The sequence below is a fragment of the Nothobranchius furzeri genome, chromosome 1, assembly GCF_043380555.1.
Source record: "Nothobranchius furzeri strain GRZ-AD chromosome 1, NfurGRZ-RIMD1, whole genome shotgun sequence".
NCBI lineage: Eukaryota > Metazoa > Chordata > Actinopteri > Cyprinodontiformes > Nothobranchiidae > Nothobranchius > Nothobranchius furzeri.
The window spans coordinates 107,427,072-107,446,052 of record NC_091741.1 but is presented as its reverse complement, the minus strand read 5'-3'; the positions used below and the strand labels follow the sequence as shown (position 1 = coordinate 107,446,052).

The 18,981-nt window shown below is 44.8% G+C and overlaps 1 protein-coding gene across 1 annotated transcript in view; it reads right to left on the bottom strand.

Annotated features, from left to right (window-relative positions):
* The window catches only part of dnd1 (DND microRNA-mediated repression inhibitor 1), a 66,730-nt gene that overhangs the window by 17,970 nt on the left and 29,779 nt on the right, over nt 1–18,981 (bottom strand). Inside the window, exons 2-3 of the mRNA XM_054738900.2 lie at nt 8,909–9,014; nt 7,437–7,762 (exon numbers count right to left, since the gene is read on the bottom strand). Coding sequence (XP_054594875.1) covers nt 7,437–7,762; nt 8,909–9,014 — 432 coding nt within the window. The remainder of the gene's footprint in view (nt 1–7,436; nt 7,763–8,908; nt 9,015–18,981) is intronic.

The following is an 18,981-nucleotide window of genomic DNA, read 5'->3' as shown; positions in this document are numbered from 1 at the left end:
GTCAAACCGTTCCGACGCAGCGATTCTGCGTCCTAAAATCCGCTAAACCTTCCGGTACGAAGTACAGTAGGTTACATTAGCGGTGGTTCTTGTAAAACGCTCCGGTGTGTAGAATCGTGATTCTGCTACGGGGATAAACGCCGAGTGACGGATAGCGCATGCGCAACAATCCGCCATCTTAGGTAACCCGACAGGTAGCTCGACCGGCCATCTTGGGTAGGTCAAAAGAGAATTATATTTTTGGCATTACTAAACGATTTTGCCCCAAATATTCATTCAAAAGCCAAGCTTCCCTGTAACTAATCCTTTAATAGGTCTACAGGTAAGGTTGTTTCTGGAAAAATTAGTAAATTAAAGAACACATTACTAATTGGAAGATGGGCTCAGACGAAACGATGTAATTACCATCCCAACTTCAGGTGGCGATGCAAAGCGCTCTCCTATCGATGATGACTGAGATAAGGAACATGATGAGCATGTTCAGCACTCTTCAGCAAGACGTCGAGGGCGTCAAACATTTTGTGCGTGATCTTCAGGCGACACGGGCAGCGACCCCGTGTTTGGCTGAGAAGCCGCCAGATGCGACGAAGATGCTGCAGGCTGATGTTTTCACAGGTTCTGACTCACAGGAAAACAACAACACCTCACCGGTCGTTCCATCCGTGGCGATGTTAGGCGATGCACCCATGGACGAGGGCCCCGGTACCGCTATCGCCATGGCTGACAAAGTTTTGCTCGCACCTCTGGTCGTGAGGAAGGGGTCTGGTAGGCCCGCAGTAGAGGTCACTGTACATCAGGGACATCGCTGTGTCGCGTTGCTAGACACAGGTTCGGACATTACGCTCATGAGCGGAGGTTTTTACAACAGCATGTGCGAAAAAAGGGGGGAGGGCCTCTCACCCCCCACACTCATTCCAGGCTCGATGATTTTCACTGATTTCAGTGGCGCTCCAGTGGCCGCGTCTTCGAAGACTGAGGTGAACATCTCGATAGGGGCCATGTCCTTAAAACACCCCGTGTACATCGATGAAAATATGACCATTCCCATGCTCATAGGGTTGGACTGTCTCCAACGCCTTAACTCAAAAATCAGCTACAAGTCCGGACAACTGTTTGCGCGTGTGAGAAAGCCTAAGCCGTACAAACCGCCGCCTGACACGGACTTCCGCTACTCTGTGGCAAGTCTTTCGGGTGAGGCCGCGACTACGGGCTCACCACCACGCTCAAAGCCACCAGGAAAGCCCCCTGAAGTTCTGTCCCAGATTGAAAATGTAATAGACCAAGCGGATGCTCTCACCAATGAGGTCGAGCGAGACAAACTGCGACAACTTTTGCTAAAGTACAAGGATTTTCTTTCACTTGACTCCTTGGATTGTGGTCTAACCACTATCCATGAAGTCCGGATTCCTACAAGGCCAGATGCACCGCCGACCTTTGTGCGGCAATACAAGATTCCACTGGCGTCCCAAGGACCAGTCCAGGAACTCATTGATAGCCTCTTGGCTAACGGGATCATTCGACCCTGCAACAGCACCTACTCGGCTCCGTTGTAGCCGGTACAGAAGCCTAATGGTAAGTGGCGACTAACCATTGACTACCGGCAACTCAACAAACAGGTTCCCTTGTCTAGGTGGCCTATGGCACCCCTAGAGCAGGAGCTTCCTAGAGTGAAGATGCTAAGTACTTTTCCACACTTGACATTGCGTCCGGATTTTGGACGATTCCCGTCCACGAATCGGACCAACAAAAACTTGCCTTCTCCTTTGCCAACCGGCAGTACACCTTCACCTGGTGTCCTTTTGGTTATTCCAACTCACCTGCTGAGTTCAACATCTTCTTGAACAAAGCCTGCCCCGATGCTCGAGAGCGAGGGACCCTCACCTATGTCGACGGCATTCTTATTCGTAAGAGTACATTAGATGACCACCTGTCCGAGCTGGACCATGTCATGGGTCAGCTCGTGGCGGCAGGTGCAAAGATCTCTCTCGCCAAAGGACAGTGGTGCAGGTCGCAAGTTCAGTACGTTGGCCTCCTGATGGGACCACAGGGGGTGCAGCCTCAACTTGGCAGAATTCAGGGCATTGCCACCATCACACCTCCGACAAACGTCTCCGAACTTCGGAGCTTTTTGGGGGTCTGCAACTACTCGCGTCAGTTCGTGGAACATTACGCTGACATAGCACGACCTCTGACTAATCTGTTGAAGAAGGATGTGACATTCGAGTGGGCAGAGCAGCACCAGCAGGCCATGGATGACCTGAAGGCCGCGATGTGCTCGGCTCCGTGCTTGGCGCTCCCCGACTGTGACAAGGAGTTCCACCTTGAGGTTGGTTTCTCAACTCACTGTTTGAGTGCTGGTCTCTACCAAGTTCATGACTGCGACAGGCGTGTGGTAGCCTATGCTAGTAAGATCTTGTCTGGGCCTGAGTTGAAGTACTCAGACTGTGAAAAAGCTTTGCTTTCCACCATGTGGGCAGTTAAGTACTTTGCGAACTACATTGGCGGCCAGAAAATCATCATTGAGACACAGCACCAGCCGGTGACCTTCCTTAACAGTCAGCGCACCAGAGATGGTGTGGTGACCAATTCGCGGATTGCGTCATGGCTGCTGGCTCTTCAAAGCTTCGACATCGTGGTGCGCTACGCCCAGAACCGACGTAGCCCTCTTGGCATGGGTTTGGCTGCGTGCCAACACTGCTTGGACGACGCCATCGCGTCAGTCCCGCCAGCCAGCCCCCCTCACTCTTCTAAACCACAACCACCACTACTACGACCAGTCATTCTGTGCGGATTTGCCGACCGTGTACGTAGATGGCAGTGCTTTTCCGCACGGCCCTGCGCCTAGAGCGGGCGTAGGTGTCGTCTGGGTAGACGGTGACCAGAGGGAGTCCCAATGTTACTCTCTGGGTGAGAGGACCTCACAGTTTGCTGAAGTAGCGGGGATCGTGATTGTGCTACGCAGCGCTAGGGACCGCGGCTTCCGTGAACTGGTGATTTGCACTGACTCGGACTACACGCGTCTCAGTTTCATATGTCATCTACCATCTTGGAAGAGTAACGGGTTCCAGACGGCTAACCGGAAGCCCGTCAAACATCAGGCTCTCTTCAGGGCATGTGACATTCTGATGACTGCACATGACATGCACGTTTACTGGCGTAAAGTCAAAGGTCACTCTCGCGCACCCGGTCCAGAAAAGGAGTTGAACGATCTCGCAGACTCTTTGGCCAAACGGGGCGCGACCGATGGTACCACGTGGTTTTTTGACCCCAGGTGGCTTGAGGGACGGGTGTGGCCTTTCCCTGACCAACCCCAGGTGAGTGTTGTTACTCGAGCTCAGGCCGCTAACGCGTCCACCTCGGAACCAACCAAAGGTGCGGTGTCCGTTAGACCTGCCTATTCGGGTACCGATCTTGTCAGTCTTCAATCCCGGGACCCTGCTATCAGTAGGATGATCAAGTACATTTAGGATCCTAAAACCCTGCTACCGACTTCCATCGAGCTTGACTCCGTTCCTGAGCTTCGGTCTCTCTTTCGCGTGCGGTCCACGCTGAGGATGGTCGAAGGGCTGCTGATGCACGCCGCCAAGCCTCCTTTGCCGCCCGTCCTTGTCACACCAAAGCCGCTAAGGAGGGGCATGATCACGCAGGCTCATGACTCTCCCTCCGCCGGTCACAAAGGTGTCAAGGCCACGTTCGGTGCCCTGAGCCAGGTTGCTTATTGGCCGGGGATGCGTTGTGACATCTCGGACCACGTCGAGCGTTGCTTGGTTTGTTGTCAGTTTCAGCCGTCCAACCCTACGCACAGAGCTCCCCTACAGGAAAGAGGGCTGACCACTCCATGGTCGGACTTGCATTTCGATTGGGTGGGGCCTCTGACCAAATCCACCAGGGGAAGTAGATATATGTTGACTGTCACCTGTGCATTCACCAAATGGGTTGAATGTTTGCCAGCACCTGATGACACGGCGAAGACGACAGCGATCCTCTTGATGAATCACGTTTTTGCCCGCTTCGGTCTGCCCACGCGGGTCAACTCGGACAGGGGTACCCATTTCACCTCTGAAGTGATGAAACATCTGTGGGAACTGTTGAGTGTCAAGGCTAAGTTCCACGTTAGCCACCGTCCCCAGTCTTCTGGACAAGTCGAAAGGGTGAACCGCACAGTTATCGGCATGTTGAAGAAGTACGTGTCAGCTAACCATCGAGACTGGGATGTGAAGCTTCCGTTGGTCCTCATGGCCATACGGGCTACCTCCCACGAGTCTACAGGTGTCTCCCCGTTTGAAATGATGACGGGCAGACAAATGACCCTACCTCTTCACCTGCTGTATCAACGGGTTCAGCCCGACACAGCCCCGGCTTGTACGAGCGACCAATACTGGTTGAAATTTACTTTCATGTCTGGAGAACTCAGTTATAAAAAACTCAAAGGTTATCAAAAAGTGGCCCGAGAGGACTTGATTATGTGGAAATATGGTTATTTCCTCAGACTCTATGCCATAAGTCAGCACAAGGTCTAATGTATGATGGCAGGAGTGGGTGGAGCTATGTATTCTTTGGGTAAAACCAATTGAGTCTAAGATATGACTAAAGGCTACATTGAGGCAATCGTTTTCAATGAAACAGACCATGAGCTGTATGACTAAAGCAGTGTAGCTGGAGTTATTTAGTTAGAACGCTCAGCGTTTACATGTTTCCATGGCAATGCCGGAAATCTGCTTCGTCTCTTCTTTCTCCACATGATTTGTTTGTCGTTCTGATGTTCTGTATCAGAATCTGAATATTTTTAGACTAGAGGCCTGGAGAACTTTGTGGCAGGCACGTGGTACTTGCTTGTAGCATAGGACAGGCCTTGTATATCTGAGCACTAAACCAGTACACTGTCCATAGCCAACTTCATCTGCCCAGAACACATGGTCCTTATGTCCTGTGCGCACACCTCCTCTGGACCATGAACGGAGAAGATGGAACATACACATTGGATCACGCATAGGACTGTGTCATCAGCAAGGAGGATGTGGGCAGTAGAGGGCGACACCAACCTCTGCTGCCCGCAGATAAAGAAAGTGATGCCACCATCACCGGCAATCTGAGGACGGCTAGAGCTACTAGCTGAAACATGTAAGGTAAACAAATAACTTTTACTAAACTGTGTAAGAAAAGAACAAAAATAAAAATGGATTATGGAAAAAACACAGTATGAACGCACAAAAGATGGTGTCACACAGTGAGGCAGACTGCATGTCTCGCTCCAGCGTCATCACCGCACCTTCCGAAAGCATACGTCACTAAGCAGACCCGCTAACCAAAACAAAGCTGAAAAGATAAGAGCACTTCTTTTTAGTGTCCGTCCATGACCCAACTCACCTTCCTCAAAGAGGAAGCTTCGTTTTTAAAACCCTTGCTTTAGCGGCAAACTCCGGCTGTGGGTCTCCTTTTCCCCTCTTCCAGCTGATCTGTCTGCTAGACATTCATCCCTCTCATCGTCCTTTATTAACTACAGAGAAGTAACAATCTGTCACATATCACTGCAGTATTTACACTTTTACCATGAATTCTGTCTCACTGCTCCAGAGCTCCGCGACGGCACATCACATCCACTGTCACTTGCACCTTCCTCTGTCCCTCTGCAACAAAACGCTACTGAACGATCCTTATCAGATGATAAGCAATAACAGAGCAGTTCCCGCTGCTTCTTCGGGAAAAGGCGCAAAATAAAAAAATTTTAAAAATCTATAAAACTTGGGATCTTGTAGGTGTGGCGCTGGGATTTCAGCCGTGGCGGGCCGCCACGGCTACGCCTATGTAAGGGAAACACTGAATAAAAAAAAAATTTAGATAACAGTAATACGTGGACATAAGGTTTGCTCCTGCTTCAAATGATTACCTCCACGTGGATACCTTAATAATCTGCTGACTTGTGTGCTTCCAAAGGGATTATGCGAGACTGTTGAAACCATAGACTGTTCTTCGGAGTGGGGTTCGTATCTCACCACTGTTGGCCTCTTCCTGGGGAACTGCACCTTCCCCTGTCATCGGAATCCCTTTAGGACTCTGGTTTGTTCAACGCCAGGTGGTCTCTGCACGGACCACAGTACCATTGAAAAGGGGGGATATGTAACAGAATGAAATGACTGATTTCCACTAAAAGTCATTTTCCCCCTCTCCTCTGACACATAACTAGTCTGCATGAGATAGAGCCTCAAGGTCTCATGCATTTGCTTATAAACTGCTTATTTTCAGCTCAACAGAATAATGAAGAATGGACTCTCTCCTTTTAATTAATCAAAGAACTCTATTTTAATAAAGCTAATCAAGCAAAGTGTTAGTCTATAAATAAGATGTGACCGATCTGTGAAATCAAAATATTAATTACCTTATTATAATACTATAGAATATGATGAGTACTATGACTTTAAATGTTCCAGTAGGACTGATCTCACGTAGCGTTAAAAGACATGACACTTTACTTTCACTGAGCCAATCAGAATCTGCCAGATCTGACGGAGGCGTGGTTTTGGTGGTGTTTGGTAAATCTGTCATCTTTTCATTCATTTCAAAACATCTGAAGTATAAAACTATGCCCACGTCATCTCTAACGCCAGTTAAAAGCGTTCTAGAGAAGTTGCCGGAGTGGCCAATCCGTAACTTTCCTCTTCAGCCGAAAGAACCCACGACAAGCTGGATAAAATCTGTTGCTGTTCCAACTGCTGCAACGGTTCCTTTCAGAATAAAAGCTGAACCATCAAGACCCAGGTTTGGGTCTCGCTAGATGCCAACAAAATTGTCGTGACCCGGAAGTATCTCACAGACTGGTCTGGTCGGCAACCCCCGCTTTTCCTACCGGCTTCGGTTCCAGAAAAGGTCAAGCTGGACCTCGACATTCATGATCTAACGGTGACTTCCGCTAAGGATATGTAGGCCGGCGAAATGGCATTGAATGTGTTTATGAATCTCCTAATCAAAGCTTAGCGCGAAGATATCACCTTCAATTCCCATCAGAACTAATTGCTTCTTCGGATTTGCTGGTTCTGAGCAACATTCCACGTCACACCATTCTCTAATCCCTGCATTAAAAAGTTCCAAACTTCTGGTTTAAAATAACTTTACAGATCCATAAGGTTGATTTCATATTTCCTATAGAATCCTACGTCTTATGGCTTATTAAATAACATGTAATTTAAATCATTACAATTTCAATTATGAAATCATAGCAATTCATATTTGTATGGGGCTTGGCCCCACCCCTTCAATAGGAACAAAAACAAGATTAATTTCTTTTTTGTAATTTTGATCACCTATGCCTCATGAGCAAATGCACATTTCCAGACAACCAACCAAAATCTCTAGAAGTTCAATCAAATGTGGACCTTACAAACTACCAAACAAGGTCAAAATTACAACTTCAATCGAGAAATTTCAGGACTCAGCTATACCTGCAGCAGGTCTTCTTGCCTGGTGGTAGCTGGCAGATCTCCAATAGAAATACAGTTTTTCTCTCTGCTACGGCACACACTGAGGCGGCAGCCAGGCTCCAGCTTGTATTTGTGCAGCAGATGGATGGCATTGGTAGCTTGATCAACCGTCCCATATTTGGCATATGCAAAGCCTCGGTTCTCTCCACTAAAGTTCATCATGAGCCTGAACTCCCAGAGTGGCCCCACGGAGCTGAACAGAGGGATCAGCACATCCTCATAGGTATCCCTTGGGATCTGGCTGATGAAGATCTCACAGCGAGCTCCTGGGGTGGGGCCATCCCAATCTATCCATGAAGGGAAAGCAACAATTAATGATAAGTAAATTTGGTAAAACTTCATTCATAAATTGTTTCTAAAAGCACAAAAACCCGTTGACATTCATAGAAACAAAATACATCAAAGTAGATTCACAACAAGGCAAAATATTCAAAGACAGATTAAAAAAAGAAATGCTTTAGATTAGCTTTTAACAAAAACCACAAAAGCCTGGGAGCTACTTTTCAGCATTGTCTGATGCACCAGATGATCTAGGGATAAACATGACCTGCTGGACACATGATGTCAAACAAGAAACAAGATGACCCAGTAAGGTTTATATTGCAGACATGAAAACGGGCCAAGGATAAAATTGGTGAGGTTTTAAATGCTTGTTTATTACATTTGAATTATTATTTTTAAATTAACAACTTAAACAAGTCAGCTTTCAAAACTATATAGATTATCAATGAAATAAGGAAAACATGAATTTAAATGATTTGTTGTTTTGTTTGAGCCCAGTGGTCTCGTTTCAGAAATGTGATGGAGCGTGAACCAGGCTCTGCTGCTGAAATTATTAAAACTATAAAGAACTTCCTGTGTTCATCATGTGTTAATAAATGAATGGCATTTTATTTGTGTTAATGAGCTATAGACTTTAGATAGATGATAAAGATAGACTTTACAATCATGCAGAATATTTTATTGAGGTTTTTCTGAAACCAGCTGTAAAACTGACATTGCCCCGTCTTCTTTAGAAGCATACACCAGCTGCTGAGATCCTTTCTGCAACTCGAGCAATTAATCTGTAGATTTCCAGTAGAAAAAAAAGAACTGGAAAATAATCAGATTTTACTTCCACAAAATGCTAATTTTAAATCAAACATAAAAAAAAAACTAGGAAAGCTTGTTATCCAATTTAAAAGCCGCCTGTCGTTGATTACAAGTCAGACAAGCTGGCTCGCTTGCATCTTCCAGGCGAGCGACTTTCAAGTGCGTCGCGAAGTGACGTGTTGGAGGCCCCTGATCTAGAACATTATATTACTTTTAGGAAAATAAATGAGACTTAAAATAACAAATATTTTAAATGTTCGATTGAGTCACTTCATGTTACTCAGTTTTTGTATTTATCCCGACTGTTCAGTTTTTCCCAACATAGTTTAATAACATCTCACCTTCAGGAGGTCCTCCATATTTTCTCTGGCCATTAATTTGTTTCAGCTGTGTTTTAGTTTCAGACAGCCAGGCGTCCAGAGCCTCCACTCGCTTAATGCTGACGGTCTGAAGTGGAAAAAAATAGAACATTATTTATGGACTAATGCACCCAGCAGCAATCATGCAGTTCTGTGATAAAAACATGAGTTCTTCACGCATCACAAGCACGCTTTCCGGGAAACAAGCTGTGTGAAAGAACGTAAAAACAAATGCAACAAGGCAAAAAAGTATTTGGCAGCCACCTCTGGCTTTCACTTCCTGTCCAGAGAAACCACCATTCTCGTCTGCCAGTCCAGTGGAACTGCCCCCAATGTCCACATGATGTTGCAGAGCCACGTCAGCCAACACAGCCCTACAACATCCAGAGCCTTAAGGAATTCTAGGTGGATCTCATCCATCCCTGGAGCCTTGCCACTGAGGAGTTATTTGATCACCTCAGTCACCTCAGCACCAGAGATTGGAGAGCCTACCCCAAAGTCCCTGGACTCTGCTTCCTCATTGGAAGTCGTGCTAGTAGGATGGAGGAGGTCTTCGAAAATACTCTGCCCACCAATCTACAAGATTCGGAGTAAATGTCAGCAACAGACCATCCCCACTATTAACAGTGCTGCTTTTCTCTCCTGAGTCGCCGGATGAGTGACCAGAATCTCCTCAAAGCTACACAAAAGTTTTGCTTCATGGTCTCACCAAACTCCTTCTACGCCTGAGATTTTGCCTCCATGAAAACCCGAGCTACATTCTGCTTGGCCTGCCGGAACCCTTTAGCCTCTTAAGTTCCATAGACCTAAACAACCCCATAGGACTCTTTCTTCAGCTGGACTGCATCCCTGGCCGCCGCTGTCTACCAGCAGGTTCGGGGATTGCCACGACAGGCACCGACGAGCCTGCAGCCGCTTCAGCAACGGCAACATGGAACATGGCTTACTCTAACTCAGGGTGTGTCCGAATCCGTGCTAAGAATGCTTGTGAGGGTGCATTTTGAGGTTGATGACATCACAGCGCAGCAACGTGTACTGTCCGAATTTCATGAATACTCATTCTCGTGTCCTCAAATGCGTCCTCGCTCCACCCACATTTCGAGGATGGGTTTGTTGTATCCTCACAGAACAAGGCTATCCCAGCAAGCTTTGCGCACCGGCTGTGGATTTTCAACAGGAAAATGTGGGAGGTATGACGTTTGAAACATAAGTTTATTTAAAAACTAGCCGTAGAAAACTAAAAAGCCTATTGCGGTTCTGCTTATAGACATTTTTCGTTTGTATATTTGCTTTTTAAATTATATTTTAAGCAGAAATCAGCCAGAACGAGTTTGTATCGCGGGTCCCGTAGTTATTCCCGTTTATGTGTGTGTATGTGTGTGTGTGTAGCAAATTAAACTTGTCATTTGTTTTAGGGACAACAGAATGTTTTTATTAAGCTTAGAGGTGAAGTGTGAAGCTGTCTACGCATGAGCACAGTAGTTCTTCTGTGTTCTGCTATGAAAAGTAGTTTACATTCAGTTTATGTTTTAAAGAACAATTAAAATCGTGTTTGTGTTTCTTTAGCAAATTAAGCTTCTTATCATTTGTTTTAAGGACAACAGAGCAAAGAAGCGTTTTTATTAAGCTTAGAGGTGATGAGTGAAGCTGTTTACACACGACCACAGAAGGTCATCGTGTGTTCTGTTGTGAAAAGTAGTTTTACATTCAGGGACTAACACAGCTGACACGTTTTAATGAAGTAAAAATTGTTTGTGTGAAGAATATAAGTTTTATCTTCTCATGTGGATGAATGTAAAAATGTGTTTATTGCCTTTTTGTCACCTGTGGTCTCTGATTTTCTCTGTAGGACTGCAGGTGTCATGGGTCAGGAGAGGCTTTACCTGTTGGTCCTCCTGGGAGAGAGGCCTTCTACTGTCATCATGTTGATGTTATTTAGCTGTTTGATATTTGAACACGTTTATTAAAACAAATACTAACTGGTAACTCTTTCTGGTCATTGATTTTATCACCAGTTTTATTATTACAGATGTTTTTGAACATGTTACATGAACAGAAAATGAAAAGATGGTAAGGAGACAAGATTATTTATATGTTGCACTTATTTACAGATCAAAACCAGTATGGACCAGTTATGTACGGTTAAAGCAGGATTAACCTGAGTGACTCTTCCTGGATCATTTATTTAAACTGAGTGAGCAGGAAGTCATTAACAGTGCAGCTGGATCTGCTGCAGGAGGATCCAGACGTGGATGGAAGGCTGGAGCAGACCCGTGGCTGGACGTTTCTGGCCAGAGGAACATCATACAGGACGGTCTGCAGAGAGAGCTTTGGGACGATTCCTCTCTCTGTCCACTCCATCGTCCATCTACAGGGCCTGCTGGGCTGGCTCAGACGACGGCTGTTACATCTCTAAGATGTATTCAGAAATACAAAATGAGATGGTTTTGGATCCACTGGTATAACAATTGTGACTCTTCAGCAAATAAAACCAGTGTTGTTTTTAATAGAGGTTCCTACACACTTGCCTGTTAACAGTAGTGGTGGTCTGCTGGTACCTCCTCCAGGACAGAGCACTGCTGACCACACACATCTTCCTCAGGCTCATCCTCCAGACCCACAACTTCACCAGCACAGAGGCAGATGTGCAGCACAGTGTATGATGACCTGTAATAGATTAAAAAAGAGGTTTTTTATTGAAAAATGTAAAACAAACCATATAACCTGCAGTACACTGGTTCTGTTCAGCTTAAAGAAAAGCAGCAGGGAAAACTACAGAGAATTTACATTTTTAAGACAGATCTAATCATTATTAGGCTTAAGTTGTATAAAGAAATGCACATTGAAAACAGTTCAATGCTATTTTATTAAAAAGCCTGTTTTTTAAAAACGTTTTACCCTCATTTGATGCAAAATAAGTTCTAAGGTCCAGTTTACAGTAGAAAACATCCTACTGCATTCAACATTTATAATGCATTTGGTTTATATTAACTACCTACATGATAATACTCAGTAGAAATGTGTTGTGTATGTTTAACAAGTTCATTCTGTAGCTTAAAACATACATGAAACCATCTAAAGTTAACATTTAAGTCCTGAAAGTTTCTAGAATAAACAAAGTTACTTTACCTGAAAACGGTTGTGAACAAACGCTGCTGATGGACGTGAAGCTGCTGTAGCTCCTTAATATTCCTGCTCCATTTTCGCTAGCTTTAGCATTTTTCCTTTGCGTGTAGCCGCCGCCACGGCTGTGACGGGACCTACGGGCCCCCGTAGAGGTGAAGGCTAGACTGTACGAATTCAGAGCCGCTGGGTTCCGGTCTTAGCGGTCGAGCAAGGACCCGGCCTTGCTAGACCGGCGAGGACCCGTACTCATAAGCATCCTGCCCGTGGATTCGGACTAGGGCTGCTCAATTAATCGAATTTTAATCACGATTACGATGTGAGTTTTGAACGATTATAAAAACAAAACAAGCCGATTATTTGCTCCTCCCACTTGCGCTGCCCTGAGTTGCAAATGAAGCGCTCCTCCACAGTGTTGCCAACTTAGCGACTTTGACGCTATTTCTAACAGCTTTTCAGACCCCCTTCTTGACTTTTTAAATCTTAAAAGTACCTAGCGAACACCTCAGAAACATCTCTGGTAACCCTTAGCTACTGTCTGGATAACTGTCGTTGACATTTCCTGCAGGTTAACTAAACACTCCGCCTGCGCTCCGGACCGTTCTTCAGGACATTAGGAAAGGGAATGATGCAGTGATGTGTCAGTCGCTAAAGAAACGGCTCTCAGAGTCGGCTCTGTTGGATTAACCAGAGTGAGTGACACACACACCGTACCTGCGGATGACACACACACCGTACCTGCGGACTCCTGAGCCACTAAAAATGGCTAAATGTGCGAGTGCGGCATACTAAACACACGTGCAGCTTGCCCCGATTGCTGTGAGACCGGGTTGGGGGGTGGGGGGTGCAGCTGTGGTTGGGACAATTATTACATTAACTGATGGACCTGTAAATACATAGTTTATTAATAAGGTAGAAATAAGTTCCTCACGCTGATAAATAATAACTAATCTCTCTGAGGACACGGTGCTAGTGCACGCTCCTACAGCACCTTGACACGACTCAATAAATGTTATGCAACATTCTGTTATCATCAATTTATTTGCATTTATTTGTTATAAATGCCACTGTATAATTCTTGCTGTCAGTATTTGCAAGATATTGGCATTTGGGTCTGTACTGGTTAGACTTAAATGAGTTAAACCAAGGTCTATAGCCCTTGGGTCATAAACTATGAGCTATAAGTGTATTGGTCTTTTTGTACTGGGAATCAGGAGTTCTTTTAGTGATCATCTTGTTTCTTATTTTTGTCCCAATTGTGCCCTGAGCAATTTTATGACTGAATAAAAACAAATAAAATCAACATAATTTGAAAAATCGTCCTAAATGATCGTGATCTCAATTTAAGTCACCATAATCGTGATTATTATTTTTGCCATAATCGAGCAGCCCTAATTCGGACACACCCTCAATGTCCCCCGCCTCCTCCGGATCGGAACATTTTGGGAGTTATGTCGGAGGTGGGAATTTAAACTTTTTCTGACAGGAGTCAGAACGCCAGATGTTCCCAGAAGACACTCACAATACATTCGGACCTGCAAGGTCTGACCGGCATCCTCCCGTATTTTCCCTACATAGGCTCAGGTGGGGCACAGCCACGGTTAGAAACATTTTTAGGGGAAATAATGCTCCCCCACCATTGAAGCCAACCCACCACCAAGTACTGTGGCCGCAGACCAATTGAAATCAGATTAGTGTCCAGCCCCCTCAGGAAAACTGGTTCCAGTGCTAGAGCCATGCATCACGATGAGAACAACTAGATCTAGCTTTTGGTAGAAAATAGATGATAAAACACTAGGATTAGAAAAGCCTGATAGATCTACATCACACTGTCACTTAACATTCATGGACACACCCATTAGCAACTCCACCACCAGCAAAACTCCTTCAGGCTTGTGTTATTCGTGGAGTAAAAACATCAACGTTGCAAAGCAAACAGTCAGTGGTAGAATCGTGTTTCTGTTAGCCAATCAGAGGCAAAATGTCCAAATATATGGAAACAGGGATGTGCATTTTTGAAATTCTGGCGATACGATACATATCACAATACAGGGGAGATGATACGATATATCACGATATATTGCGATACGTTCAGTCAGACGTTACAAGCAATTTTTTTACTGAATTTATTGTAAGAATGTTCAATAAACAGTCCAAACTGATACATAACATGTTTAACATGAGGTATCTGAACCATGATGGAGGGATTTACATTTCAATGGTGGGAACAAAACCCGTTGCACATTGCTGCCAACTAGCAGGTGGCGATTGAATTGCACAAAACGAAAAGAAAATACACATAAGTTTGCATGTAAATTCTTTCAAGAATTAGATACACGGCTTTTGAATATCGATGTAATAATCGCAGTAAAAAATATCACGATCTATTGCCATATCGATACTTCCGATACACGGCTATTGGATATCGATATAATATTGCTGGGGAAAATATCACGATATATTGCCATATCGATATTTTCTTACATCCCTATAAGGAAATAAGTCTTGTCGTCTGGAGCTACTTTCTCCATGCATGGTCCCATTTACACCAAACTGCTCACAAATTATCTTTGCTGAGAGAGGTTATATTGGATTTTGAAAACATGCCCCTAGATATAGTAGAGCTTTGAATAACTCCAACAAACAAGGTCACGATCTAGATGGGGGGAGATAAAGGCATGGATAACTATTTCAAGTTCATGTTTTTACAACAACCTTTGAAGTTTGGAGATATTTCTTCAGTGATAAAAAACGTTTTGGACCAGCGTTTTTGAGTGGCCTTCAAGAGACGTTGATTGGTCAAACAACACCCACATTTCTCAAGTTTGTCTTGACAGCAGAAGATAAATGACCAAGTTATTGACTAATCAGAGGATTCAAGAAATTTATTTGCCATTTGTGTACGAACCAAACGCCCGTGCACATTGGAATTCATGTGCAGAGCTCTCCAGGTCAGGTTAAAAATATATAAATAATTTACAAAAAAACAAAACAAAGCAGTTATAAAAATACACACATAATATTGTACCTTTTCACAGACCTGTTACACAAGTCTGTAGTGAGTATATTGCACTTTAACCAGTTGTACATTCTAAATGTTCTACTGATAACGACACATATTCCTTAACTTCTCAGTTTAACCAGCACAGCCTCTCCATTCTGGACAATATCTGTCCTGTCAGAACCAGATCAGTTCCTGCAGTGAACCCTACTCCCTGGTTTAATGACAGCCTTCGCAGCCTAAAGCGCCAATGCAGAAAAGTTGGGCGCCTGTGGAAGAAAACCCATCTCCACGTCCATCTGCTGCACCTAAAGGATCTTCTGACATCCTTTAACTCCGCAGTCAGAGACGCTAGGGTTTCCTATTTTTCCAACCTGGTGTCCCAGAGCAAAGGGAACCCCAAGGTGCTGTTTAACACCATCAGCAGCATTGTCTCTCCTGCCTCTCATACAGCCTCCATTCACTCTGTTGCAGATTGTGAGAACTTTCTGTCTTTCTTTGTGGACAAAGTCAATAAGGTTAGATCTAGCATCTCTCCTTCAGCCTTATCGCTGCCTCTCCCGACTCCAACCAGGCCCGTCATCCTAGATAGCGTTGCTCCTGTTTCTTTGCCTGAGTTTACCAAACTAGTTAACTCTATGAAGACCTTTGCATGCCCCCTCCACATCTTACCCTCATCTTTGTTTAAAAGTGCTTTTCAGTCCATCGGTCCCAGCGTGCTCTCTATAATTAATGCTTCTCTGGTTTCTGGTCAGGTCCCTGCTTACTTTAAGAATGCTGTAATCCACTCGCATTTTAAAAAAACGAGTCTTGACCCCTCTCTCCATAGCAGCTTCAGACCCATTCCTTAACTTCCGCTCATCTCCAAGATCTTGGAAAAGGTTGTGGCTAAACAACTCACAGGTGCTCTGGATGAACATAACATCTATGATAGCTTACAATCAGGTTTTCGTAGAGCTCATTCTACTGAAACAGCTCTTCTTAGGGTCTCTAATGACCTTCTGGCTCACAGTGATGCAAGGGACTGTTCTGTTCTGGTCCTGCTGGACCTGACTGCAGCCTTTGACACTGTTGACCATCACCTGCTACTGGAGAGGCTGAGAGACTAGGTAGGCCTATCAGGAACTGCTCTGGAGTGGTTCTCCTCTTATCTCTCTGAGCGCTCCTTTTCTGTGGCTGTCTCCAAGTTTAGGTCCTCCATCACCTTCCTTACCCATGGTGTCCCACAAGGTTCTGTGCTGGGGCCTCTGCTCTTCCTCCTCTATCTGCTTCCTCTTCAGCACATCCTGAGCTCCTTCAAAGGAATCTCCTACCATCTTTATGCAGATGATATCCAACTGTACATCTCCTTTAAGCCCCATGAGATGTCTAAGCTGCAGTTGTTACACACCTGCTTAAGACTCTATTAAAACCTGGATGGCTGGGAGCTTTCTTCAGCTGAATGAAGATAAGACTGAGATCCTCATCTCTGCCCCAGACAAGCTGGTTCTCAAAGTCAGAGACTCTCTTGGTCAGCTGGCTTCTCACACCAAACCTTCCGTCGGGAATCTTGGCGTGACCTTTGACCCAGCTCTCACCCTGGATTCTCATGTCAGTTCTCTTGTTCGCTCTTCCTTCTTCCATCTCAGGAACATTGCTAAGCTGAGTCCCATTCTGTCCCGCTCTGAACTTGAGACAGTTCTCCACACCTTCATCTCCTCACGCTTAGACTACTGCAACTCTCTTTTCACGTGTCTGAGCAGAACCTCCCTGAACCGTCTACAGGTGGTTCAGAATGCCTGTGCTCGGCTTCTGACCAAGTCCTCCAAACACACCCCGCTTCTCCTCCAGCTTCATTGGCTGCCAGTCAACTTCAGGGTTCATTTCAAGATCCTGGTTCTGGTCTATAGGACCTTACATGGACAAGCACCATCATACATTGGTGATCTTCTTAGTCCCTACACACCCAGCAGGTCCCTGAGGTCCAGTGATCAAAGCCTACTGGTTGTGCAGTGCACCAGGCTAAAGACCAAAGGTGACAGATCATTTGCTGCTGTGGCCCCCAGACTCTGTAACTCTCTCCCCCTGAGCCTGAGATCAGTGGACTCAGTGGTCTCCTTTAAAAAGCAGCTGAAGACTCACTTGTTCAAGCCGGCTTTTGTATGACCTTCTTCACCACTCTCTCGTTGTTCTCCTCTCCCCACCTATTCCACCTTCCTCAGGATCCACTGATTTCCCTCTTTCCTATTCACTCTCGCTCTTAACAATTTTTAAATCACAATTGTCTATTTTTTGCTCATTTGAAATATATTTTTAACCATTTTTCTTAATTCTTTTTATATTTTTACATTTTTTGCTTTTGTGAAGCGCCTCGTGATTTCTATATTGAGAGGTGCTATAGAAAAGATCTTTTCTTCTTCTTCTAAATAAGGTACAGCAGAGCAGTGTAATTTTAAATGTACAGGGTGTGTACCATTAGTACCATTGGCATCAGTACCATGGCATTGTGTGCCATCAGTCTGATTTTGTTGTATAAGTATTTCAATGTTTGTGTTTTGCCATCAGTCTGCAGTTGCAGGGGACAAAATGTTGAAAAATCTTGTTCTGTGTGATGATACTATCTGGTCTGTTGTGTCTAAGGTTGTATCTGCAGTTTTTGTGTCGAAGCAGACAGTGAGCTGGGGGATGTGAATCCTTAATAATTCTCTCCTCTTTTTTGGCAGTGTTGTGTGTACACACAGTCCATTGAAGGAAGTTTTGTTCCTATGATCCTCTCTGCATACTTTATGACTCTTTCCAAAGCTTTCATCTCTGTTTGTGTGGTATTTCCGTACCACACAGTAATGCCTGCAGTGAGGATATTCTCAATCAGTCCTCTATAGGCCTGAGTGAGAGGGTGATGATGGTTCATGCCGGCTTTCCAGAGCAACCTAATGAAATACAGCTTTTGCTAAAGTTTTTTCACTGTTTCTGTCATGTTGAGAGTCCAGCTCAGATCTGATGTAACCTGTAGTCCCAAGAATCTGTGGTTGTTGGTCCTCTCCACCAGGGGCGTCGGACTGGGGGGGGGAGGGTACCGTTTACCCAGGGCCCACTGCAGGGAGGGGCCCTGAGACAGCTTTGAATAAAAATGTTTTATTGTTCTTGTTTTTTTCCCCCAACCTACTTATTGTCTTAATAAACTTCCCTTTACCTGGATAAAGAGGTTAAGAAACAGAATTTCGCCTTAAAAATAATAACTGAATAATCTCTGAGGCATCTATCACCCCTTAAAAATGTGCAAAGTGGTTTAGTCCACACCCGCGGCCAGGGGCTGCACGGCCGCATGTACAGCTAATGAGACATCGCAGATGCCGACAGCCAGAGCTGGAGGCAGGAGAGTCAGTCATGTCCTTTCCCAAGAAAGGGAAATCTGGCTTCCAGAAAAGAAAACAAAAGAAGGAGAAGGAGAAAAGGTTAATTGAACAGAAGCAAGTAGAAGGATGGTGAGCAGCAGAACACAGTTTTAGCTGATATTAGCTAGCTCTCAGAAGCTGCATTCATGTTAGGTGTTCAGTGTTAAACGCCTTTAGTTTCACCATCAAGATCAAATATAAATTAATTAGTGTTATCAGTGAAAACACTAATTAATATATATATATTAACCAGAATTATTATCGCGGGCGGCCGCCGCCAATTAATTCGCGGACCTCGCAGTAAAAACAGGTTCACTCTGTGTGGATATTTCAGCTCCTTCCCAGTCATGGACCAGGACAAACTTGGTATCGATGGATTCGTGGTAATCTCAGGAATGAGAAGCTGCCACTGTTTTTCATATAGCATGATGACACTGGTGTTAGAGGATTGTTATTGACTTGGTTAGATGTTTTAAGCCTATTTTAAATTTCTTTATATTTGATCTTGAAAAAGGACAAACTTATAATTTGGCTGATAATGCAGCGATTATGAAATT